The sequence below is a fragment of the Melozone crissalis genome, unplaced genomic scaffold, assembly GCF_028551555.1.
Source record: "Melozone crissalis strain CALT ecotype California unplaced genomic scaffold, PUWL_Pcris_2 ptg000038l_1, whole genome shotgun sequence".
Lineage (NCBI taxonomy): Eukaryota > Metazoa > Chordata > Aves > Passeriformes > Passerellidae > Melozone > Melozone crissalis.
The window spans coordinates 9,285,684-9,310,501 of NW_026535816.1; the positions used below are offsets into that span (position 1 = coordinate 9,285,684).

The 24,818-nt window shown below is 39.8% G+C and overlaps 1 protein-coding gene and 1 long non-coding RNA gene across 4 annotated transcripts in view; one reads left to right on the top strand and one right to left on the bottom strand.

Annotated features, from left to right (window-relative positions):
• Nucleotides 1-17,614, top strand: part of BBOX1 (gamma-butyrobetaine hydroxylase 1) — a 32,376-nt gene extending 14,762 nt beyond the window's left edge. Inside the window, exons 4-10 of one of the 3 annotated variants that reach the window (XM_054283660.1) lie at nt 1,317-1,610; nt 3,276-3,390; nt 10,679-10,877; nt 14,248-14,353; nt 15,246-15,442; nt 16,148-16,314; nt 17,454-17,614. In XM_054283660.1, coding sequence (XP_054139635.1) covers nt 1,389-1,610; nt 3,276-3,390; nt 10,679-10,877; nt 14,248-14,353; nt 15,246-15,442; nt 16,148-16,314; nt 17,454-17,614 — 1,167 coding nt within the window. In that variant the 5' untranslated portion in view covers nt 1,317-1,388. Of the gene's footprint in view, nt 1-926; nt 1,611-3,275; nt 3,391-10,678; nt 10,878-14,247; nt 14,354-15,245; nt 15,443-16,147; nt 16,315-17,453 lie in introns of those variants that run through there. The other 2 variants (XM_054283659.1, XM_054283661.1) reach the window with 2 other exon arrangements.
• Nucleotides 5,902-17,546, bottom strand: LOC128941751 (uncharacterized). The gene is made up of 4 exons (XR_008483579.1): nt 17,426-17,546; nt 12,055-12,173; nt 11,580-11,647; nt 5,902-9,394 (listed from the first exon to the last, which is right to left on the bottom strand). It is a non-coding gene; the product is annotated as an uncharacterized LOC128941751 (long non-coding RNA).
• Nucleotides 17,615-24,818: the final 7,204 nt, after the last annotated feature.

Genomic DNA, 24,818 nt, shown 5'->3' on the forward strand with positions numbered 1-24,818 from the left:
AGGTATCCACAAGAAAGCCAGATCCAGCATCTGTCCTGAAAATGAGCTCTGGCTGTGTCCAGGGTGGGGGAGGCCACAGACTCACCTGTTGAGGCCAGGTTTGCCCTCTCCCCAACCAAGGGGAGAGGAGGTTTCAGGGCTGTTGTACCATCTTTGGTCAGAGGGCATGGCAACGAAAGACAGCCAAGATGACAGATCATCAAATTGAAGGGATTTTTGAATAGATATGTCTGACTATACCCTCTGTCAGTAACATATTGTCAAAAATGCCTATTTTATGATTGGCTTTTTGCAAATATTGAATATTATATGTGTTATGTTAGAAGGTTATGCTGAATTAGTTTTCTTAAGTAATGTGTTAAATATGGTTTTAGGTTATAACATAATGTTAAAATAGAAACTATGTATGTGGGATATTTTTTTAAAGACAGGAATGAGGTACTTGCACCAGATAGCAGCCACAGGACACCTAAATCTTTCAGAGAAAGAGAATTTATTACTCCATTATCAGAATAAACAAACTTCTTCCTGCCTCACTCAGCCCTAAAGACGCCATTAGGATTAGGAGGAAAAAGTTGACCCTGACCAGAGAGAATCCTGTGTTTGAATGGAATTTATGCATCATGTATGATGTATGAATATGCAACAGGCTGTTGCTTTTAAGGGTTAATCCTCTGTTAACGGGTGTCCATTTTCAGGCTTATTTTGCCCAGAAAAAGGTACATGGATATCCATAACTATTTGTTTCTATTGTCTCATGTCGTCCTAATCCAAATTGTCCAAATAATTATTACTCTAATTATATTGCTATTTTTATAACCATTTTATTGTTATTAAACTGTTAACATTTTAAAAAAAAAATTTAAAAACATGTCTTTTTAAAAACTTTTTTTTTTTTTAATTGTGTTTTTCACAATATAATGAATATTCCTGTAGTCTAGGTAGTTGGAAGGGAAGGGAAGGGGGAATCGATGTAACACTGTACTTGTGCTGTTCTTGCTTCTTCAGTAATAAGCTGCTCTTGGTGATGCTTTAGGATCTCCGTGACTGAGTTCCCTCTGATGTTTTTGCTATAGGACGCAAAAGGTAGAACCCAATATACAATACAATACAATACTTTTTATAACTCTGCCATATGCTTCTCCATCACCAGCTGTTGAAAATACAGACATTTCTCATGCATTTAATCGCACTTACACTTTTTCCTCTCTTTATTCTTTAAGTAAACGGCTTGAAACTCTGAAAAACAAATGGCAACTGGTTTCAGGAGCTCCATGACTTCCCTCTGACGTCTCCCTGTGACGTTTTGGCTACAGAGTCCAGAAAGCGGAGGAGGCGGCAGCGCTGCGGAGCGGAGTCCCGGTGTCTCGGAGTCCCGGCGTCTGAGCATGAGCGCGGCCGTGCGGACGGTGCGGGCTGCGGGCGGGGGCCGCTCGGTGTGCGTGCAGTGGGAGGACGGGAGCGAGAGCAGCTACCCGAGCGTGTGGCTGCGGGACAGCTGCCAGTGCCCGCTCTGCTTCCTGCCCTCCGCCGGGGCGCGCAGGCTGCGCCTCGAGGACCTGGATGTGGACGTCGTGGCCAAGCAGGTTGCTCTGGCAGATAGCAAAAAGGTATTTGAAGCAAGCCGTCGTTCACCTTCTCGTGAAAGTTGTCAAACGATGCTTATTAATTTAAATTCGAGACAATTGCAAGTCGCACTCTAATGACAGGTTGCTTGTTTGCGCGCCTTAGCAGGTATTTGCAAAGCTTTCAGGAAGAATCGCGTTTTGGGGAATTCGGATCTTTCCACCTTCATGTGAAACTTCACTGTATGGATTTTATGCAGAGGCTGCATAAACTCAAGCTTCAGCTTTTATAATATAATAATGCTTTTCAAAATTCTGCCATATCCTTCTTCATCACTAGTTGTTGAAAATTCAGACATTTCTTGCACATTTAATCACACTTACACTTCTTCCTCTCTTAATTTTTTAAGTAAATGGCTTGAAAATATGAAAAAATAATGGTAAGACGATGAATGACTTTAATTTATAACAAAAATATCAGCTTTATTAGGAAACTTTCGATGCAAAATAACCTTTATCTTGACTGAACGCTCGAACCAAAGTTAAAGCCAATATTCAGAATTGGACTAATGTCTGTATCCCTGTCTACTTATCTACATTAACATTTCTTCCTGCAAAATAGAAGGTTATCAGGCAAGAGAGGATAGGAGCTGCCCTCCTTATGAATGTCAACCTTTCCTGATATATAAAATCCTAGCATATGATTTAGATTTTTTTAATGTTTTATTAAAAACAGTTCGTGGCTCCTTCGGCAAACTGATTTCCTTGGTTTTATACTTAAAGATATTTTAAACATATTGGAAATGCAGCAGTCAGCCCTGTGTCAGATGTGGCAGCCTCGCTGCAGGGGCAGTTTGCAGAGGCTGGCTCATGTGTGAGTAGCTCAGCCACAGGATAAGGGTCCCTGGTGAGGAATTCTGGACTCCCAAGTTGATTGTACACAAAATTAATGCCATGTAAATTCAGTATTTGATCAGGCAAATTAGGAATTGTCTGCTTCCACTTAAATTCAGAAACTGATAAAAGCACAGCATTAATACTAAAATGATACTGACAGTGTTTTACCATCATGTGAATGAGCAGAGTCATGTGAATTGGGAATTGATACCTATTCATCCACCTTAAAAATTCAGCTAGGGGTCTGTGCTGGACTGAGCTCTTTCAGTTCATGACAAGCAAAGCCATATGCTTTCTATCCATGTTTTTTTTCAGGAATTTGAAAAACTCAACACTTTTTAAAAATTTATTTGATAGAGGGAAGACTTCAAAAGTAGGAGGTGGACTTCTCTCCTAGAAAAAGGTCCTTGTCTGTCTTGTTCTTTTTCTTTTCTCACGACCTGTCAGTGTTTTGCAAGAAATTTTTGCTCTTCTGAGCTGGGGTGAGGTGCTCTCCCCAGTGATACGTGCCAGTTTTTACAATTCGCTTCTTTCTGTTAAGTGCAGCTCCCACAGTGGAAACAGTCCACACAAACCAGCAAATTAGGTCATGGGTTGAAATGAAAATTAACATTTATAAGAAGTAGCAGAATGTGAATGGTGTTTCAGTTGGGTTTTCATTACTTGTTTGCTATCATGCTTCAGGAGAAGTTTAACTCTGATATTATTGATCTAAGTATTACAACTTCTGCTGTTTCTAAGGAATTTTGTTGTTCTAGATGATGTTTTTCAAAAATTTTTTTTCTAAATTCACCTTTTCCTTTGTGTTGAAAGATCTCTATTACATGGCCTGATGAACACACAAGTGAATATGAAGCTGAGTGGTTGAAAAAACGATGCTTCTCTGAAGAAGCCAGAGCTGAAATGCGAGTAGATTTATTTTTGCCAGGTAGGAATTAAATCCATGTCTGCCATGCTTGTGACAAATGCAAGGGGTTTGACACTGACAGTCCTGGTTGAGGTGCCTGTCTGAGGACCAGGTCTACCCAGCTGAAGCTGTGGGAACAACCCTTGGTGCCCAGTGCCAGGCTGTGCATGTGTGACAGGGACCTGTGGTTATCTTTTCCCTCTTCTACCTTCCATACCTGGGAGAAGTGCAACTACTTGGGCTGCACTTACTTTCCTAAAAGCCTTCTCTTTCCAGAAAGTGTTAGTAGGTCTCATAAATGAGCCATGGACCACTAGTGGTCTGTGGCTATGCAAGTGTCTGAGTGCTATTTCAAATATTTAAATTTTTTCTAAAAAGAAAGTTTATTTGGAACTTCAAGGGAGTTACAACTGAAATATTTTTTCCCCTTTTTCATGGCCTTCTTGTTAAAAAGTAACTGTATAGCCTGGCAGTGTGTAGTGCTGAAGTTCAGGTTGTGTTTGCTTTGCTTCCCGTGCGTGTTTTAGTAGTAGACTGTCTTTTGATCACAAAGTATTTTGTTCAACTGTCTTTGTGACATTTACCCTGTACAGATCACTTACCCTTTAAAGTGGATAATTATAGAGCCACGAGGTTTGGCATGATGCATTTCATCAGTCAGAAATTTGACAGCATTTCAGACTGAGCATGGAGGTGTGAAAGCTTGGAGGATGCCTGCGATTGCTCTTGATGGTGTTCCTGTGAGATCTGCTCTTGCAGAAAGCTGTGCATCTGTGTTCAGTGTTAATACAGTATCTGTTAAAATAGGACATTACTGGTTTAAAAGATAAGAAATATCTCCATTCATTTCAATGGATGTGTAATAAACTCTTCGTAGTTCAGAATGGATCTATTTCCCCTGATAATATAAATGTTTCTACTTTACTTTTGGCAAAAATAAACGGTTGTGTTTAGTATTTTGAAGAGTTTGGCATGCTTCCAGAGTGAATATGGTGAAGATGCAGACCTCATTCAGGGAAACTAGACTTGATTTTTCAGATGGCAAGAACTTTTATTTGTGAAAATGAATGTCCTATGAAAGTTAGCAGGATGTTTTGTAGTCTTCAAAGGGATCGATGTAAATTCCTTTATTTAGTACCCATGCAAAATAATCTAGATCTCAGGTTGTGTTCATTGGCAAAGGTATTAATTACTGAGATTTCAATATTTCAGATGTAATGCTACATTTTTCACCTATTATGAAGTCTTAACTGACTGTGATTTGCCTTCACATGCATGCAACATCACATGGTTGGTCGGAAGAAATTGTGTATAAATGTTACACCAATTAACTGGCTTTATATTAGTGGTGTCATTAATCTTCCTCATGCTCCCAGACAATGATAATAATGAGCTCCCTAGCTCGTTATGATTGACACCTTCTTGCAGTTTTCCCCAGGTTTCAGTTGCAAAAAAAGGCTGTGAGTTTGCTTGCTGGCTGTTTAAGATCTGTTTTTCATTGTATATTTTGGTAAGTTTAGAACACACTTCCTTGTGGTGATGCACACTGCAAATCACATGCCCTTAAGCAGCTAACCATAGCCCAGGAGTATAATGTTACAGACAGTGCTATGAAATGCCAGCCCTGCATGCTGCTTCAACAAAGAGAAATGCAAGCTTGCCAGACTGCTGTAGTTAAAGGTTAACCTTCCTTCACTGCTGACATTCAGAGCTGTGGCTGGTTTTTTGTGGTTTTTTTTTCTTTTGCAAGGGGTTATTTGCTTTTAGTGCTGCTTTTTTTAAAAAAATATTTTTCTATCATGGTTTCTGATTCAAGAAACATAGATGTCAGACATTGTGTCAAGCCCAAAAAGAAGAGTAGGTCAGATTTTCAGTGCATGATGAAGTAACTATAAATAGCTCTATGGCAGTATGTCAAGATTTCTTTTTTAAAACATTGCCAGATCCTATCCATGCAATGTGCAAAATCAAAATCTGCTATTTGTGTATATCAAGGCTCATTTCAGCCCCACTTACAAGATGCTCCCAAAAGAACAGCCAAAGAGCCACATTCTACTTCTAGAGCTGTGGTGTCTCAAAGATACTCTTTTTTTCTTTCTGTTTACTGGAGTTCTACACAGCAGATGTCGCAGGAATGATTTACCATGTCTGTAATTCAGATGCTGGGGTTAGTAGAGGGTGCTTGTGAGAGACACAGAGTAAGCCAGTATCCAGTATCTAACTCCATTGTGTTTGCTGAGGCTCATTTTCCAGCATGCTGGTATTCCAACAATAGGATGGGGCTGGGGGGTTCAGGAGGTGGGGGTGGAAATTAGATAACATCACAATCATATTTTCATGTTGGGTGAAAGAGAAGATTCTGCAGAGCTAGTCTGTAGTGGTACCTAATATTTTTAATATTAAATTAGGTTAATGTTTAAACAGCAATTTAAAGGTTTCAAATGATGATAATTCTTTAAAATGTGATAATATGGTACTGAATGTTTACATCCAGCTCCATAAAAGTTTGAATCAGGGTGCTAACAGTATCAATGCTGTTTTCAGTTTCTCTGCTAGGTCCTGAGAGATGATAATTTTAGGAGGATGAAGTTAAAAGTAGTTTTTTACTTTAAAAGTTTGGTCATTTGAATTTATCCTGCAGTAATAACTAATAAGGGCTTAATGACAAGTTAGGCTGCCATATACATAATTTACGATACAGCAAAAATACACTTGGCTTTCAACAAACATTAAAATACATGCTGTAGGCAAAATAATTTTAGATGAAGTAATTTACTCTAGTGGTGTCTAGACTTTCTTTTATTACTCCAGAAAATTTGATCAGCATTGTCCCAAGTTGTGTAGTAAATGCTGGATAATTCCAAGTGTTGATGCATGCACACCATCTGCAGGTACTGAACAAAGGGCATCTTCTCATTTTATGCAAACTCTAATGTAGTTAGGACTAACCTGGTATGATCAAGAAATGGGATTTTTGTTTTTCCTTTCTTTCCCCCCCCCAAATTATTGTTCTGAAATTATTGAAAGAGGCATTAATTCTTTCAAAAGATTTTCATTCTTCCCGTTTTGAAAAGCACATAGATCTGGGGATTTAGTAGTCATAATATAAATTATCAATAAAGATACAAAATTATTTTATAGGACTTGTTTTTTATCCTGTATGAGTTGTTCAGTTACATTTGCAGAGGGACCTGGGCAGATTGGATAGATGGGCTGAATCCAGCAAGGTGAGGTTCATCCAAACCACAACAACCCCTACAGCACTACAGGCTGGGGACAGAGTGACAGGACAACAGCCAGGCAGAAATGGACCTGGGAATGCTGACTTGTGGCAGACTGAATGTGAGCCAGCAGTGTAGCCAGGTGGCCAAGAAAGCCAATGGCTCCTGGCCTGGATCAGGAATGGTGTGTCCAGCAGGAGCAGGGAGGTCATTGTTCCCCTGTTGGGCAGCACCTGGAGTGCTGTGTCCAATTTTGGGCCCTCACTTTAGGAAGGACGTTGAGATGTTGGAGCATGTCCAGAGAAGGGCAGCAAGGCTGGAGACGGGTTGGAACGCAAGTCCTGTGAGGAGCAGCTCAGCTGTGTCGCCTGGAGAAAAAGGGGCTCAGGGGTGACCCCATCACTCCCCACAGCTCCCTGAAAGGAGGTTGGTCCAGTGAGGGTCGGGCTCTGCTCCCAGACAACCAGCCACAGAACAAAAGCACACAGACTAAAGATGCACCAGGAAGGTTCAGGCTGGACATCAGGAAGAATTTCTTCACAGAAAGGGAGATTGGGCATTGGGATGGGTGGCCCAGGGAGGCGGTGGAGTCACTGTGCTGGAGATGTCTAAGAAAGGCTAGATGTGGCACTCGGTGCCCTGGTTTAGTTGACAAGATGGTGCCAGGTCATGGGGTGGACTTGATGATCACAAAGGTCTTTCCCAACCTAGCTGACTGTGATTTGCAAACATAAAGATTTTTAATTTGCCAACTGCAGCTGTGCTGTACAAGTGAGACCTAAGGCTGTCCAGACACTAATGACTCATCTTTATCTTTCTTACCCCTTCAGCTTTCAGAGCATATGTTCTACTACTTCTACTATAGTACAATGGAAACTGTATTTACTGCCTTAGCAGGGGGAAGAAATTGTTCTATGATGACATGATAAAACAATGAAGTGCTTGATTGGGATCCACAAGGAAATACTGCCAAAGAGTACAGTCCCTGTGCAGTCCAGTGCAGCTCCTTGATAGATTTTCAGGCTGAAGAGATTTTGTGAATAAAAATGGGTAGAAAGTTCCTGTTGTTTGGTATGTGGAAGAATAACATGCCATGGGGAGCATACAGTTTCCTAAGACTTTCAGGAAGTCTTTTTAAAAAACACTTTTAAGTGGAAGAACCTGCATACCACAAGATCTTTTTTCCATTCTCCTTTGCTTTCCTGTCCCTTTTCCAATTAATTATGGACCTGGTAATCTGTCAAATTGTAAATATTGGACAACATAGAGCATTTTCTTCTGGAGCCAAGGTGTAAATGCTGCTTCTTTTAGCATAGATCTATGACTTGTCTCTCACCTATTGCTGTTGCGCTCACCTGACTATGATGCTCTCTGGGACCAGTCAGGAGAATTCCTTCACTGTTTTTCGTACAAATATGAATTGTTTAAAAGCTGTTCATGTGTATACCATAAGTGTGAGAAATTAGACCTCAGAACTATTGCAGCTACTAGAAGGATCAAAATTGGCACTAATGTATTTAAATTAAGCTCTAAGAGCTCTTTGAAAAAACCCCACAATTACTAATATGTAAAGCATAAAGATTAAAAAGTCTGCTGGAGATCCTGTGCTAAAATTAATCATTTTCTTTGGGATAATTAGTATTAAATGGTGTGGTCACATTCATATTACCACTTGGAGCTATATGCAATGTTCCAACCTCTGGTGTATTTACCATGGTGTCATTATGGAGTACACTGGCAAATGTGAAGAGGAAAAGGCTGCTCCTGCAGTAGCTCAAAGGCCAAGCTCTTGACTGCATCAGCATGTCAGGAGGGGCTGGAAACTTGGAGCCTTTCTTCTCTGAAATTTGAGGTGGATTTACATGCATTTGTGTACCAGCTTGCACCTTTAAAAAGAAAGACAAACCTAAACCATTAAGGGTGCTGGCTACACTTGTCACTGGAAGGGAATTTATATAACAAAAGTGAAGCTTTGGGGAAAAGAGTTTATGGCTTTGCACGGCAGGATTGAACTGTATTTAATCTCTAGCTTTTTTGTTTTGTTGGTGTTTGGCAACTATTTTTGTTTGTTATTGTTTTTAAAATGCAAAGTGGTGAAGCATTAAAGAAAAAAAAAGCTCCTCAGTTTTAGTAGCTGTTTTAGGAGTATCAGTGTAGAGTTCAGTTTTGTTGACACTTTGCAATTTCCACCTTTAGCAGTACCATAGAGGTTAAATATCTCTTCAGTCAGCAGGCATATTATGGTTATAGTATTATTCCCAAATACATTTCAGAGTCTGGCAAAGGCTAAATTCCCAGAAAAATTATTTCTTTTCAAGTTAAGTGACAAGAGAAGCATTTTGAATTTAGCTTTTACCTCCCTTTGGCTCCACAGCTTGAATCTGAGGCCAGAGGACAGGCACCAGTGCTGCAGGTCTGCTTGGGTGGAGGATGGAGGGTGGTGGTTCCACAGGGCAGCTGTAGGGGTTGGCAGGTTTGTCATGCCAAAATCCAAGGCAATCCCAGCCTGCTATGCTGAGCATGTGCTGTTCTGCAGTGCTGTGACAAAGCACAGGTCTGTAACAAAAGCCAAACCCACTGGAAAACCCAACACCACAGGCCATGCTCTGCTCCAGAAGGATCATCTCATATCAGGTGAAACTTCTAGCAAGAGCAATTGGGAACTTGAACAAGAGCACACTACAGTCCATGTACCTTGGAAGCCTAGGACTCCTGGAGCTGCAGTTCAATTCTAGGTGCATGTATTTATTTTCCAAAGTGAAGAAAATATGTTGATATATTCCTTGAAATTCTACTTCTTGTTTCTGGAAAATTAGGAAAATATTTATTAGCAAGTCAGTAAGAAAACTAGGATGGAAAAGATGAAACTTAAAATGTTCTATTAGTTTTCACATAGTTATTCACCTGCTCTGTCTTTCAAAGGATATTCTTATACAACATACTTAAGTCTATTTAAGTTTCTTAACTTCTAATAGAGTAAAGTGAAAATATTCATACTTTATTTTTTCACCATCTTTCAAACATGTGAAAAGATGTATATTAAGTTAAACACAGTGGATCAGTGAGTAACTGACCATGGAGTGGTATCAAAAAGGAATTTAATGATGTGAGATTATATGTCTCCTCAAGATTTGCATTTTTTTATTTCGCAGACATGTGTTACAAAATTGAACAGCTTGTTGAATCATACTGCTGCTTCTCTGAAAATCAGGTAGACCATAAAAGATGGTCTTTGTGGATAGCTTATTCCTGGCCATATGTGTTCTGATTCTTGGACCATCTCTAAGTAGCCTTAGCCAGATGAAAGAAGAACACTACTGGTTAAAAAATATTTAAACTCTGTAGTGTCTGAGTTAATTTTTTTTTAAGAGCATATTGTATTTTGTGCTTCCTACCTATATCTAGAAAGAGGTAAAAAAGAAGCCCAAACCTGATCTTCACATTTGTTTGAACTATAGGATGTCCTTCAGTCACAAAGTAAAATTACCCAAAGTTCTCAATTCTGAAAGCTCCTTGGAATTTGTAGTTTTTATTTGTCCTGTCCACGAAGAGACGTTGGAATAAATGGAGATACAGGCGTTTCATAAGTCATGCCACCTGCATAATTTTACAAATGTTTATGTGGTCTCATTTTTTAGTGTGTGATCTCTGTGATTGATGATTGGGCAAGTTATCTGAATATTAGCTAAAACACCAAGTAAGGCAGTTATGATTTAAACAAAACAATTATTCTAGATAAAATCTTTTCATGCTTTATAATACACTCTTCTAAGAATAGCAGCTTCAGATTAAATATATAATAGCAAGGAAAAACAATTATTTTTTTACTGTAAGAATAAAAGCCCTGATTCAATATTTTAGAGAATGCTTGACTTAAACCAGTAATGTTTCAAGTTTTGCAAAAAACTAGAATCAATGCTAACTTTACGCAAAACAAAAAAAGTAAGAATGAGCATCTTTGTCCTTTTTAGCCATTCCTGTGCACTATCTTTGAATGTGTGTGTATGTTTGTGCATACAAGCCAGTAAACGGAAGAGTTTTGATACTAAAACAGCTAAGAGCTTGTTTCTCTATTTCTTCCCTTTCAGAACATCAGTACTGGGACTCAGACCTTCAACTTCCCAAAATACCTTTTGAAGAGATCATGTACAATGATGAAAGTGCATACAGGTGGTTGTGCACCCTAAAGAAAGTAGGAATTGTTCTACTGACAGGAGCTGCTACACGGCAGGGAGAATTGATTAGACTTGGCCACAGGATTGGGTTCCTGCGTCTCACATTTTATGGGTGAGTTTGTTTTATAAAATCTTTGTTTTGCCAGTGTTGTAATCACCTCTAATGCTCTTAGTCTAAGCTTGTTATATCTCTTTTGAGGATTTATATGCTAAAGCAAGGTGTATGTTTTTTTCTCTATATTTTAGAAAATTTGGCATCAAGTTCATATACTTTAAAAGATAATTGCTCTGCTGTTACAGGTAGGGTATGTAGAGAAGAGCAGAAATAACACTAACTGCAAAGAGAAGGAAAAGTGCCTAAAAACAAATGCTGTTGAATATAGGGTAACAGTGAGACAGACTTACTTATCTATGCCATGAAACAAAACCAGAAATCCCTAATTCAGTCCTGTTCTGAACAGAGGAAGTTATCTGTTCTGAAACTTTTATTTAGTCTGATTTTGAGTTATGGCTATAGGTAAGACTTAGATGATGGTATCATGGCCTACCTCACCAAGAAAATGGCCTGAGTGCCCATTTTCCTGCTTTCAACAGACCCTGCTCTGGAAAGCCATAGCCAATCCCAACAAGCAGAGTTCAGCTTCAAGGCGCACAAGCAGGCACTTGGAAATTATCTTTTTGATGCCAAGAACCAGCAAACTGAAGCTCTACCTCTGCAAATGAGCAGACAAACCATGGTGGCAACTCAGATCTTGCTGAGCTGAATCAGTAACCTCTATCTAACTAAGAAAAAGGGTTTGTAGCTAGTACTTACCATAATTTTCCTCTCCAAAACAGAAGTTCAGTTCTTGCTGGCTTCCAGTCCTGGGGTGGCTTTTACAACTGTAATAAAGTAATAACTTTGGGTCATTATTTCCCTGGTGTTTTACTGGGAGCCAAATACATGGCCTACAAAATATGAGAAATAAAAGGATAAACTTGGAGTTGGCAAGCCTGCCAAATTAAACATTACCGCAACAGAACCCTGAACTTTAAACTGTAATGTAACAGCAATGAATACAATTCTAACACATGAAAGAAAAAAGCCTTTCTTTATGTCTAGATGTCTGCTTGGTGTGACCTCCCTAAAATGTCATTACAGTAAAAAGTGGAAACATTCTCTATATCAGCCATATAACAACACCAAGAGTTTCCACTTTTTAAATTAACTTTTTTCTTTCCATTATGGAGACCCAACTGCATTAATGAAGTCTCCAGTCATACTGCTATTTGTTTCTCCAACTTCTCACCTTGTGAGACCTTGTGTTCCTCCTCTGTTCTGAAGCCTTGTCCAGTGCTTGATGTGGTGTGAAGGCCTTCCTTCAGGGCTCCAGCACTGCCATGGAAACAGCCAATCCATCAGTGTCACCTGGAGGTCCTCAGTAGCAAGAGAAGGACACGTGTCCCAAATCTCATATGTATAAGACATACACTTTTAATGAAGTGTAAGATCAAATGATTCAAATGTGTCTTCAGTTCCTAGTGCTGCACTTTGGCAGGACTAAGGAGGTGACAGTCAGCCTGGTTTTCTACTGATGAAGGCTGAACCCATGTTGCTATCTAATGCAAAAAAATTGCTACACCTGCTTGGTGCCAATCTTCCTACTCTATCAAACAGCCTGAACAATGGGCTTTGAAATCTGACCCTAATTATTAAACCACAAACCATTCCAACCCACTTTGCTCTCCTTAAGGTCCCAGAGTCCTCTAACATAACCTTACTACCTGTGCCCCCAACATGGCCAAGATGCTTCAGCTCAGATGAGACTTAGACAAAGTGAGGTTGATTTTTCCCTATTCAATGCTGAGCTCCCCATTAGCCTCTTTGACTTCAAGTCAGTAACTTGGGCTTTGACCAAAGCTCACTGTGTGGAAGGAAAGCTCCTGGAGAGCAGCTTCCCTTTCAAATCCTGACAATACAAAAGCAATGACTGCTTTTACAAAAGCTTCTGATGATTCCAAAAAATGTTACCACTCCAGGAATTTTATATATTTTATCTAAATAAGGCAGTGTTAAATTGTTTTAGAACCATCAAGTGACACCAAAGCTTATGAATTTAAAGATGGAGCAAATCTAGCTGCCTTCAGCACTAATTGCAGGAATTATAAAAAGGGGCTATTTTTTGGTTGTCAGACTGTGGAAATGTGGTTGAAATTGTCACGCTTGAGTACTGAGGTCATGTGCTGTTACTCAAGTAATGTACTGATGAATATGTGCCATACCAAATAATAAAAACTATTTCTCCTAGTCAGTTAAACACATTTGCAAATACTCAAGAGGGTTTTCCTTCTGGAAATTGTAGAAATCTAATTTTAGCATTTTTCATAATTTCTATACTAAATACCACTCCTAGAACAAAAGTATTATATGCTATATAAAAATAATTTTATCTGCATGATCTTTAACCTATTTTCTTTTTAAACTGTTATTAAGAAGTAAAAGTAGGCACACACCATCTGGAACATATTTTGTCTATAGTATTCCACAAGGGAAAATGAGTTTCACAATTTCTTTTTGGTCACTGATGTGCGTGCAATTATATCATCTCTGTATTGTAAATTACACTTTGCCAGACAAACATCTGGATCTATAACATGCATCTGCTGAGGATTGTCTTCCATCACATGAGCTTTGTATAAACAAAACCTGTGGTTCTAGGTCTCAAATTCTCCTGCATGGTGTGTCACTCAAAACACATTTTGTCTGGGCAGCAGCATGAGGCATTCATGTTATTGTCATATAGCTGTGACTTACTTTTTTCACTGCAGTTGTCAGAAAACTTTTTACTGAATTGTGCCATATTCCAAGAGATTAACTATGTAATAAAATAAACAGAGCTAGTTCTCAAAAAGGATGTCATAGAAAGGGAAGAAGTTTCAAAGTCTTTCGTCAAGACATTTTTCTCCAGAAGCAAATTTTCAGCTTACGGGAAAGATCCCCCTGTAAAGGATATTCTATATTTTCTAAGATTATGAAGCCTTAAAAATAACTTCTGGGGAAAATTACACGGCCTTTACAAGTTCTGCATTTCATTGATAATGTGCTCCATGTGGCAAAGTGAAAGGTTGATAAAAAGAAATGGGCCAGCTTCTACTCACTTATTTCTAAAGCATCATTACTAGGATGATTTCTACTGGCAGAAGCCTCTTGGTTAGTGTCTTCAGCTGGCTTTTTCCACCACTGGAAAGCCATCCTTCTTCCAGGTACTGCTCTGATGCCAGATGTCCCTTGACACACTGAAGTTTTATCTAGGACTGCTGAAATAAGCCTCTGTTGGGGTGGAGGGACACTGCTAAATCTTTATTTCCTTATAATGTTAGAATATTTTCATGTCCAAAGATGAAGTGACTGTTGTGCTGTGATTTCACAGTTTCAATGTGTCCTGTCTGGCATGCAGGTTGGATGTTCTAATTTGTTTTCTCTTTTCCCTTTCATTATAAAGACCAACTTGGCAAGTGCAAGACAAAGCAGATGCTAACAATGTAGCATACACAACTGAGAGACTCTGTTTTCACACTGATTACCCTGCTCTGCAGCATCCACCTGGGGTAAATTGAGTTTACTGGCTTTTTCATTCCACAAAAGGAGAAAGGGAAATGTTCTTGTAGTGTGAAAAATGGTTGGTGATCAGTGGCTCTGAATTTTGTCTTAAAAGAGCAATGTAAAAATATCGATATATTATACTGCAAATGCTGATCTATATACACATGGCATACAATTTATATGGTATGATATAAATTCAGCATGTCTCCCATATATCCCATAATTTTAAAATTAAATTCACAAAGTATTGAAAATATTGCCATATGAGAAAACTTTCAGGTCCTTTATATGCTGTGAGTACTGCTCTCATTATTTCACAAAAGTTAGTGTCTAAATGCTATAGTCAGATTGTGACATTTTAGGACTCATCTCTTCAGCTCAGGAGGGTAACAGAGAAAGAATGAAGATTAAGATCGTATATTCTGTTTTCTGTGAATTGGTAAAAGATAAATACTTTTTTGCCCTTTCATAACAGACAAAAAATCAGGGCCCTTCTGTAAAACTGGACAACCACAGAAAAGATGTTTTCACCCCGTTACTGTCATATCAAAGTGTAATCCACATAACTCACATCATTCCAGAGAACTGGAAAGTAGTAGGAAGAGAAAGAGGGACTCAAAGGAAAGAAGCAAGACCTCTTTGCCACTGACTCACAGGTTGCAAGCATTAGAGGATATCCCAATGGGATGGATTTATGAACACACTATTTTAATTTTCTGTCTTTGTGATACTGGTGGCAGAGTGTTGTGAGCTGCAGTAAATGAGAGCTCAGTCTGTCACTGGGAAAAAAACCAAACAACCAGAGTAAAAGAACCACAGATGTGAGAGAACTGATACTAATAAACTGTTAAATATGCAAGCCAATTATTTTTTTAAAGAGCTGTTAATTCCTTCCAGGTTCAGTTTCTTCATTGTATAAAGCAAACAGCTGCAGGAGGTGAAAGTGAAGTTGTAGATGGATTTCATGTATGCAACAAGCTGAAGAAACAAAATCCTGAGGCATATCAGATCCTGTCCTCTACTGCTGTAGACTATACTGATGTTGGGGTGGATTACTGTGATTTTGCTGTGCACTGTAAACAAAGGATTATAGAGTGAGTAGTTTCAACAACACCTAAAAAGAAAATCCCTGTTGTCATCTGGTGGATGATGTGTTGGTAAGAGAAGGTCTGCTCCTGCCACCTTGTGGGAAAACACTGGTTTAACTTGGTCTGTAGTTCTAGGTTTGGGTGGAGTTTTTTTGGTTGATTGGTTGGGATCTTTAGTCTGGTTTTTTGGGGAAATGTGTGACTTGTACTGTGCATTGTGCCACTTAGTTGGTTTTGCCACAAACAAACAAGAAGTGGTGGTAATTAGAGTTACTCCTAGGCACAAGCACCGGTGAGCAAACAGCCAAATGCCCGCCAATGTACATGTATATGTCATGCCAAGGAGAGGTCATAATTTGAAACATTTAGGTTAAGAATTATATACTATCAGAAGATGAAATGTAAATGTTCATATTCTTTCCTGATTAAAAAAAAAGTTGATGATTTATTAAAGAAAGTCTACAATTAAAGAGTGTATAATATAGATCTTTGAGCAAATTAAGTGTCTACACTTTTTCCTGGTTATCCCTTTTCCTAGTTAGTCTTAATTAGCAAAATCCAATCCAATATCAATCTGAATTTTACTATAGAAACATACTGATATTCCAGCAGGAGAATGCAGTTATTGTTTAATCATCTTGAACTGTTTCAGTAAAAACAGAATACATTCCTTTTTCTTTTCCTTTTTTTCCCCTTTTCTTTGTTTTATAGCACAGATTCTAGAGGTCAAGCAATTCGCATCAATTTTAACAATGCAACAAGAGACACAGTGTTTGATATACCAGCTGAAAAAGTGAGGCCATTTTATGCAGCTCTAAAGGAATTTAATGATTTATTGAACAGTGCAGAACACAAGTTTACTTTCAAGATGAAACCAGGTCAGTAAGTTCCTTCTCCTCACAACAATTTTTCACATGTTTTTCCTGACAATCAAAATACTTGAACACTGCTAGCACTAGTACTGGGAGGAACTTCAAGTCTTTCAATCATCTATTTTATTTCATACTGCTTTCTTGCATTCATCTCATAGATTTCTTTTGCCATTGTTACACTATAAAGAAGAAAAAAGTGGCAGGGGAGAATAGTTTACCTATAGATTAGTCAAATATATCTCTAAACTAAATACAAAACAGCATTTTATGCTACATAGGATATTAGAAATTGATGTTTCAATAGCACCATAGATTGGCAGTCCTATGTGTAATGTCTTGTGTGGCCTTAATCTCTGTTCTTTCATTCCTCAGCATTAGAATAAATATATGAATCTCTCAAGAGATATTACAAAAGTAAATTCATCTTTGTATCTGACTGCCTCATATACTATGGTACTTGTGTCTAAAATGTTTGTGAGGAAATTAATCTCTCTCCTTTGGAAACACACAATAAAATAATATGTAAGATCACATTAATGGAAAAACAAAGCGCCTTACATTACATTAGTGGCATCCATTTTGTTGATTAATGCAAATGGTGGTATGGGGAATGAGGAGAAGATAAAAAAGACTATGAGTTTATTTAATTCAAGATTTACCATAATGGAGACACACAAGGGAGAAAAATTAAATTGGTATTCTAGCGTTATTTATGCAATTTCCTAACTCTGTGTTTTGACTTTGTTCTCATGAAATTCTCTTAACAGGGATAGCATATATCTGTATAGTACAGCTTGTACTAGACTGGTCAAATAAAATGTATCCTAGTGGTTTTCACACATTTTATTTATTTCACCCCTATGGATTTGCATTCTCCTCAGGGCTTGATTTTCTCAGTATGCACTCCTCTAGCAGTCTGCTTTTTAACTCCTCATTATACAAGAAATGAAAGAGGTCTCAAAAGGGAACTGGCCTCTCTGGTTGAGAAAGTTAAAATTACTGTGTTGTTGCTGTGCATCTCCAGCTGGGCTACTTAAAATTATTGGTCACTAACTGTTGATATGAATCTGCCTCTGTGTCTTTTGAAGGAATCAACTCTAACATTCCAACTACTGACCTTTGTCTTTGGTGCAATCTCTTTACAGGAGACGTACTGACATTTGATAACTGGCGTGTGCTCCACGGTCGCCAAGGCTACCCATCCTGTCCAGAAGTGACACGTCACCTGGAAGGTGCCTATGCAGACTGGGATGTAGTATTGTCAAGGCTCCAGCTCCTTAGGAAAAGGGTCCTGAAGAGGGATTGAGCTTTCTACTAACTAGAATGAGCAAAACGTAGATTATCTAACCTCAATCACAACAGCAATATTTTAAAAAATGAGTCTTCTTTTCAGAAACTGACATCATTTTTGACAAGGGCTTGTCATAGAACCTAGGTAACAGCTTTAAACTGACAGAAGGGAAGTTTTGGTTAGATATGAGGGAGACATTCTTTACAGTGAGGGTGCTGAGGCACTGCAGCAGGTTGCTTGGAGAAACTATGGCTGCCCAGTCCCTGGAAGTGTTCAAGGCCAGGCTGGGTGGGGCTTGCAGCAACCTGGGATAGTGAAAAGTATCCTTGCTTAGTGGATGGAATGAGATGGTCTTTAAGGTCCCTTTCAACCTACACCATTCTATGAGTCTGTCATAAATATATTTTTGGTTTCTATAAGCTGAGAAACATTTTGTTCATATCATTATGTTCATATAAATTTTGTTCAAAATTTAAGATTCATCTGTGCCCTGGTCTTTGAATCTAGGAAATACATTCCTATGTCTGTAAGTTTATGTGCTTTTATAAAAGCAGTGTGCAAAGTGGCTTGAAAGATTATCACTTCACTGGACTGACTGCAGATCACAATGCCTTCCTTTGTTTCTACATATCTAACTGCCCTCCCAAAAAGGCTTGAAAGGTAAAAGGAAAATAGTATCATTAACTAAATTTTGTTATGAACGGGCACCTTTCTTTATTTTCCAGCTTGCATTCTTTATTGCATAGATCATAACTAAAATTCACTATCAAAAAAAAAAAACCCAAAAGACTGCCATGATGCCATTTTTAAATACACACCTTTCTAGGTAGGACTCTGCTGTAATACATGATGTCATTGAACAGAGGCTGTATTCTCTATATCCCCCTCTACATGTTTTCATTATCACAGCCACAAATAATTTTTCTTACACACCCAAGTCCATAAGCTCAGAAATCATAAACCCACCAAAGAATGCATCATATTAACGTTCCTCTGCATTAGGAAGATAAATCATTCTCAGTGTAGAGGTCACAAACAGGATCAGAAATCCTAATGTAGAGGCCACGTACAGACCTAAGGTCTCTACAGCAGATTTTTGAGTAAAGTCAAAAGGAGGAATGCTGATGGTGCTTGGTGGCTAGAAATTACAAAGCAGAAGTGGCTATTGACTTTTCATGTGACAGAAATTTGGCAACTAAACCCAAGTCTTTAGGAATTTTCCTCTACTCAACTGTGATTTTTATTCAGAATCCAATCTAGAAATTACTGCAGCCAAAGTAGTGGAGTTCTTTCCCTACATTCAAATGGCAAATGGAAAAAGAAAGAATTTTAAAGTACTTGTTTTCATACTCAACAACATGTCCACTGAGTTTATTTTTCACTGTTTTTATAGCTGCAGAGTTAACAGGATGCCTCTCACCATGCTGAGAGCTGGACAAAATAGTTACTCTTCCACCCCCAGATCCTTCTGTTCAACTCTGTATTTTCAAGCTGTCCCTTCCAAGTCAAATAAATCCTAGTCTCTTTTTGGAAGGGTAACACAATAGAACCACAACTACAGAATTAAATAACCAAAGAATTAAAATAAGGCCAGGTTAGATGGAGCTTTGAGCAACCTGATTTAGTGGACGGTCGTGGGGGGATAGAATGTAAGAAAATAAAGATAGTGCAAAAGGTAATCTCACCTCTGAGGATTGCAGTTAGGATTGCAGTTGTACTAATTACCAAAGATTAGGAACAAGCCTGCCCTTAACAGGCCACAGCTGTGTCCAGTGAGGATGAGTGCTATAAAAGAGTGGGTTAGGTACTTGAGAAAAGAGTTGGAGTTTGTTGGCTGTGCTGTGAAGAGAGTTGGAGTCAGTGCTGTGAGGAGCTACCCATGAGAGACCCCAAGAAGGTATGGAACTTCTGCAATATGATGACAACAGACAGTTTCCCTGCCAATGGAACTGGATGGTTTTTAAGGTCCCTTCCAACCCAGTCCACTCTATTATTCTGTGACCTAAAATCAGCTTGCAAACACTTCCATAGCTCCTGCTCATCATTTAAGAACAGATATCAGCTGAATAATCAGATAAAACTCAATTAGGCCTTTTTGTCATAGAGCTGTTTGAATGTAGTCCTCTTTATTAAATAGCGAAATGTTATTGTCCTCATTATTAAATAGCGTTTAATTAAATTTAAATAGTGTTTAATATTGTCCTCATTATTAAATATTGTCCTCTTTATTAAATAGCGAAAAGTTATGACCTCATTAAATAGTCTAACAAAATTGGGGTTTAGGGGTAATTAAATCTCTCGGTGCCTTCTTTAATAATTAATTCTGGAAACATGAGGAAAATTTTTTCTTTTTATTTTTGCAATAAAAGAGGGAAAAGCTGAGGAAAGATTAATACCTACATTCATAATGCTCTGCAATAACTGTGTTATTTTCCATATAAAAATGGAGTGAATGTTGCAATTTATAACTGTTAAGACATCTTGTGCTTTATATTAGTCATTAATAGGGAAGAGATATTTTCCACTTGTATTCTATATTTTTCTGCACACTTTAATTCAAATTTCTTTTTATTAAAAGCTTTTATGGAACTTATTGCTGGTTTGGGCTTGTATCTAATCTCACACATAACATCTTACACATGGATAAAAAGTCATTCTTGTTAGTTACAAATATTGTAACTATTATTAGACCTGGATCCATTTACATTTGTCCTGTATACTTAACATACATTTCAAATATAACTAAACCCATTGCTTTGAGCAGAATGGAGTACAAATAATGGTAAAAACTGTTCATCAGTGGAAACATGAAGTCCTGCACAAGAAAAAAAATAAAATTCCTGTAATGCCTCCATGAGCACAATATTCAATTAAACTGGAAAACGGTCAGACTACCCACACAAACTGAATGCAAATCAAAACTTATGCTTGTGCCTGAAAACCCTCTGCTCAATTTCTAGAATCCAGGTACTGTCTATATCAGAGATTTTAGCTCTGAATTCCTTTGCGTAATAGTTTAGTCGTACTGGAAAAAGAGAGTATTTCTGTAACTATCTGCAAAGTAGATCTCCTGATGACTATTGATACCTGGTTAGGTATCAATAGAGGAAGCCTAAATGTTGTTTTTTTAGTCCCTCTCTTTTCCACAAGCACACAGAAGATGACATTGCAATGGTGAAGAGAGCTCTGGCTTCTGCGGCAGCTGCAGTACACCTACACGCTGGTCACCCAGCGTGGGTACCTCAGCCTTCACAGACTGAAAGGTCTTTGCCATTTTAGAGCAGCAAGAAAAGAATCAGCTGGCAATAAGTGTTTGCAAGACAACACTGAAGAAGCTTTTGGACTTTATCCAGAGGGTGGTACAGGACGTGATTTCACTCAGCTGTTGTAATCCAGAAGTTCTAATGCTGTCTGTGTTGGCTTTGTGCTGTTTGTGATACATCAACTAAGCAGGCTGTGGTCAGCAGCTGGCTACAACCAGCACAGGTGAAGAAACAGAAAAAAATACAAACCCATTTTACTATTTAAAAATGCCTTTTCTCTTTCATCCTAGCTTTCTACTCCTCCTACTGCATTTTGTAGCAATGGATATTGTAACCAAACCCAAGGCACTGTTTTCATGTATACTTTTTAAAATCTTCCTTTCTATAACAGATTTCCAGATATTGTTTAAGGTTTACTGAAAGTAAATAGCACTTGGGCAGATCTGTACACTCACATCTCTGTAGATCACTTCAGCACAAGTTCAACTCACTTCAACAAGGGCAAATAAACATGTTCTCCCCTTCAATTTTACCCGCACGAATAGCAGAAAAGAAGGGGTTTTCCTCAAATTATGGTAAAAAGGGGATTTTTTAACCTCAATTTAAACCCTTTAAAAAGAGGGACAGCAGGGCTGCCTCCTCAATTTAAACTTTAAGATAATGAAAACTGGGGGCTACCCGCACATTATGACAACAATATTTTTCCCCTTCCCCTTAAAATAGAACGCAGGATTCCCTGAATACCTGTGATACCCCTAACACCCTGGAAAAGGCAGGTTCTCCTTCAAGTAATACACATAAAACCACAGGTGAAGGGGGATCCCCCCCCACCAGTTCAAAAACAGACAATAATGGGAAAGAACTCACTTCCCTCAAATTGAGTTTCTTTTGTCCTCATAACCTCTATTTTTCCAAGGGGCACTGGGCAGACCCAAGCTGGCACCAGTGCCGACTCAGGCTGGTTTGAGAGTGCCAAGTGGCTCCTGTAGTCTGCCATCAGGAACCTGGTCTGGTGAGGTTTGTTTCCTTGGGAAAAGGGCTGGTGTTTGGTGTTCAGGGGCTCTGGTGTTAACTGGCTGGCCATCTGCTGAGGTTCTGAAATCCAGGTCACCTCTGCTCCATCCCTGACTTCTCCCACCACCCACTGCAGCAGCATGAGGGAGCCTGAACATGGTGTTTGGGTGACACACAGACACTGCAGGCTGAGGTGTAAAGATGGGGGGCTTGACAGGTGGAGAGCTGACTCTGAGGGTTAAGGGTGCAAAGGACACAGGGTACCAGGTAGGGTTCGGGTACAGGTGCAACCCCAATGGTGGGACAGCCCCAGAACCTCCCAACAGGTGCAGGCAGTTACCCCAATGAATAGGCTGAGATGATGTTAGGAGGCCAGAGTTACAGGTAAGGGTTGAACAGTTTTTTATGGGGTTTTTTCAGGGATTTTTAAGGATATTTAAGGGGGGGAGGTTTTTGCAGGAGTTTTTTAGGAATTCTCTGGGTATGTTTAGGATACCTTTAGGGCTTTTAAAATAATTTTTTAGGGTGTTTTAAGGGCTGTCTTACTACTAATTGGAATTGGTGGTGGTGGTTTTGGGTGTTCTTGGGGCTTTTTTAGGACTACTTAAAAGTTTTTAGGGCTTTTTGAGGACTATTAAGGGATATGGAGAACTTTTTCAGGGCTAGAGTATTTCTAGAGTTTTTGAGGGAATTTTTAGGCTTTTTTAGGGTCTTTTCAGAGCATTTTAAAGATTTTAGGGGTAATCTCAGCTCTTTTAGAACTATTTAGAGATTTTTTTAAAGGTTCTTTGGGGATTTTTAGGGGTGTTTTAGGAGCGTTTTAAAAGTAGGGTATTTTTAGTGCGTTCTGAGGCTATTTTTAAATTTTTGTGGGGTATGTAGGACACTTTGAAAACTAGGGCTTTGTTAGGGAATTGATAGGTTTTTTTAGGGCCCTTTAAAGGCATTACAGAGGCTGAGGAGCACTATGGGAGCTTGAGGGTGGCAGAGGCTGAGAGCTGAGGGAGGAGCAGGGAAGGGGACAGTGGGTGACACACAGAGATGCTGAGGGTGGCAGGGGCAGCTGGAGGTGACACTGAGAAGCTGGGGGCTGAGGAGCAAAGGAGAGGGATTAAGGGTGACACACAGGAGCTGAGGGGCAGATGAGAGGGGCCTTGAGGGGCATAGAGGGGGCTTGAGGGTGACAGACAGACCCTGAGGGGCAGAGGGAGGGCTTGAGGGGTAAAGGGAGAGGGCTTGAGGGCTGGACAGTCAAGTGGAGATCAGGCCTACAGGGCGCAGCTTAGGAGGCAAGTTAGGGGCAGGGGCACCACCCCTCAGCCCAGCCCTAACCTCACCATAACTAGCCCCCCTAACAACAGCGTTTTCCCCCAACAGCAGCACAACACAACAACCCTAAGAGCAAGACCAGAGCAGAACCCTCCCGGTGGGACAGGACAGCAACCCTCACACCAGGACAATGAGAGAACTCAGAGGACAAGATCCACTGCAAAAAGGTAGTGAAGACCTCTGAGGGTTAGAGAGAAACAGGTGGGGCTTGGAGGCTGAGCAGGTTTTTTTCAGAACTTTTCCACAACTTGTAAGGATATATTGGGGATTGTTGAAGGCTTCTTAGGATGCTTTTGGCTTTGCATTAGCCTAAGACAGTATTTATTGCCTAGGGTTAGGGTTACACCTAAGGTTCCAGCCAGAGTTGGGGTTAAGAAAGCAAAAAGCCCAGAGCTTCAGGCACACTGCAGCATGCCAAGGACAGCACAAGACTGTGACGACATGCCTTCCTCCACAACTTTCACAGCAATACACAGGATGGTTCCCAGACCCAAGCTGGCACCAGTGCGAACTCGGGCTTGTTTGACAGCGCCAAGTGGCTACTGCAATATGCCATGAGCGGCCTGGGCTGGTGAGGTTTCTTTGTCAGGGAAAGTGGCCAGCATTTTTGTCTGGGAGCCTGTGGCCGGGAGTGGCCGGCTGGCTCCTGAAATTCCGCAATATGCAGGATGGTTCCCAGACCCAAGATGGCACCAGTGCCAAGTCGGTCTGTTCTGACAGTGCCAAGTGTCTCCTGCAATCTGCCATCAAGAACTGGGGCAGGTGAGTTTAGTTTTCCGGGAAAAGGGCCAGGGTTTGTATTCAGGGACCTGTGGCTAGGAGGGGGCGGCTGGCTTCTGAAAATCCTTGATACGCAGGATGGTTCCTATTACAGCAGCCTGATGAGGGTCTTCAGGGTTAGAGAGAGACGAGAATCTTGGTTCATGATCAGAAGGCTGGATTTATTGATATATAATGCATTATTACTATACTAAAAGGAATAAAGAGAGAAGTTGCAGAGGCTTGCTAAGCTAAGAATAGAATAGAATCTAAAAACAGAGTTCTCTGTCACTGTGTTCAAGAGAGCTTGCCCTGTGATTGACCCTTAATTGTACACATGGAACATGGGCCAATCACAGGTGCGCCCTATTGCATTCCACAGCAGCTGATAATCATTGTTTACATTCTCTTTCTGGGGCCTTAGCTTCCCAGAAGATGAACAAATCCCAAAGAAAGGATTTCTATGAAAAATGTCTGTGACAGGTTCCTAGACCCAAGCTGTCACCTGTGCCAAGTCAGGCTGCTTTGACAGTGCCGAGTGGCTCCTGCAATCTGCCATCAAGGACTGGGTCAGGTGAGTTTTGTTTGCCTGGGAAAAGAGCTGAGGATTGTTTTCAGGACACATGGCTGGAGAGGCTAGCTCACTACATAAATTCAGCAATACGCAGGATGGTTCCCAGACCTAAGCTGCAATCAGGGCCAAGTCGGGCTGGTTTGACAGTGCTAAGTGGCTCCTGCAATCAGCCATTGAGATCCGCGGCAGCTGAGTTTCCTGCTCAAAGGAAAATGGCCGAAGTTTGAGTTCAGGGGCCAGTGGCTGAGAATGGCCGTCTGGTTCCTCAAGTTACACCATA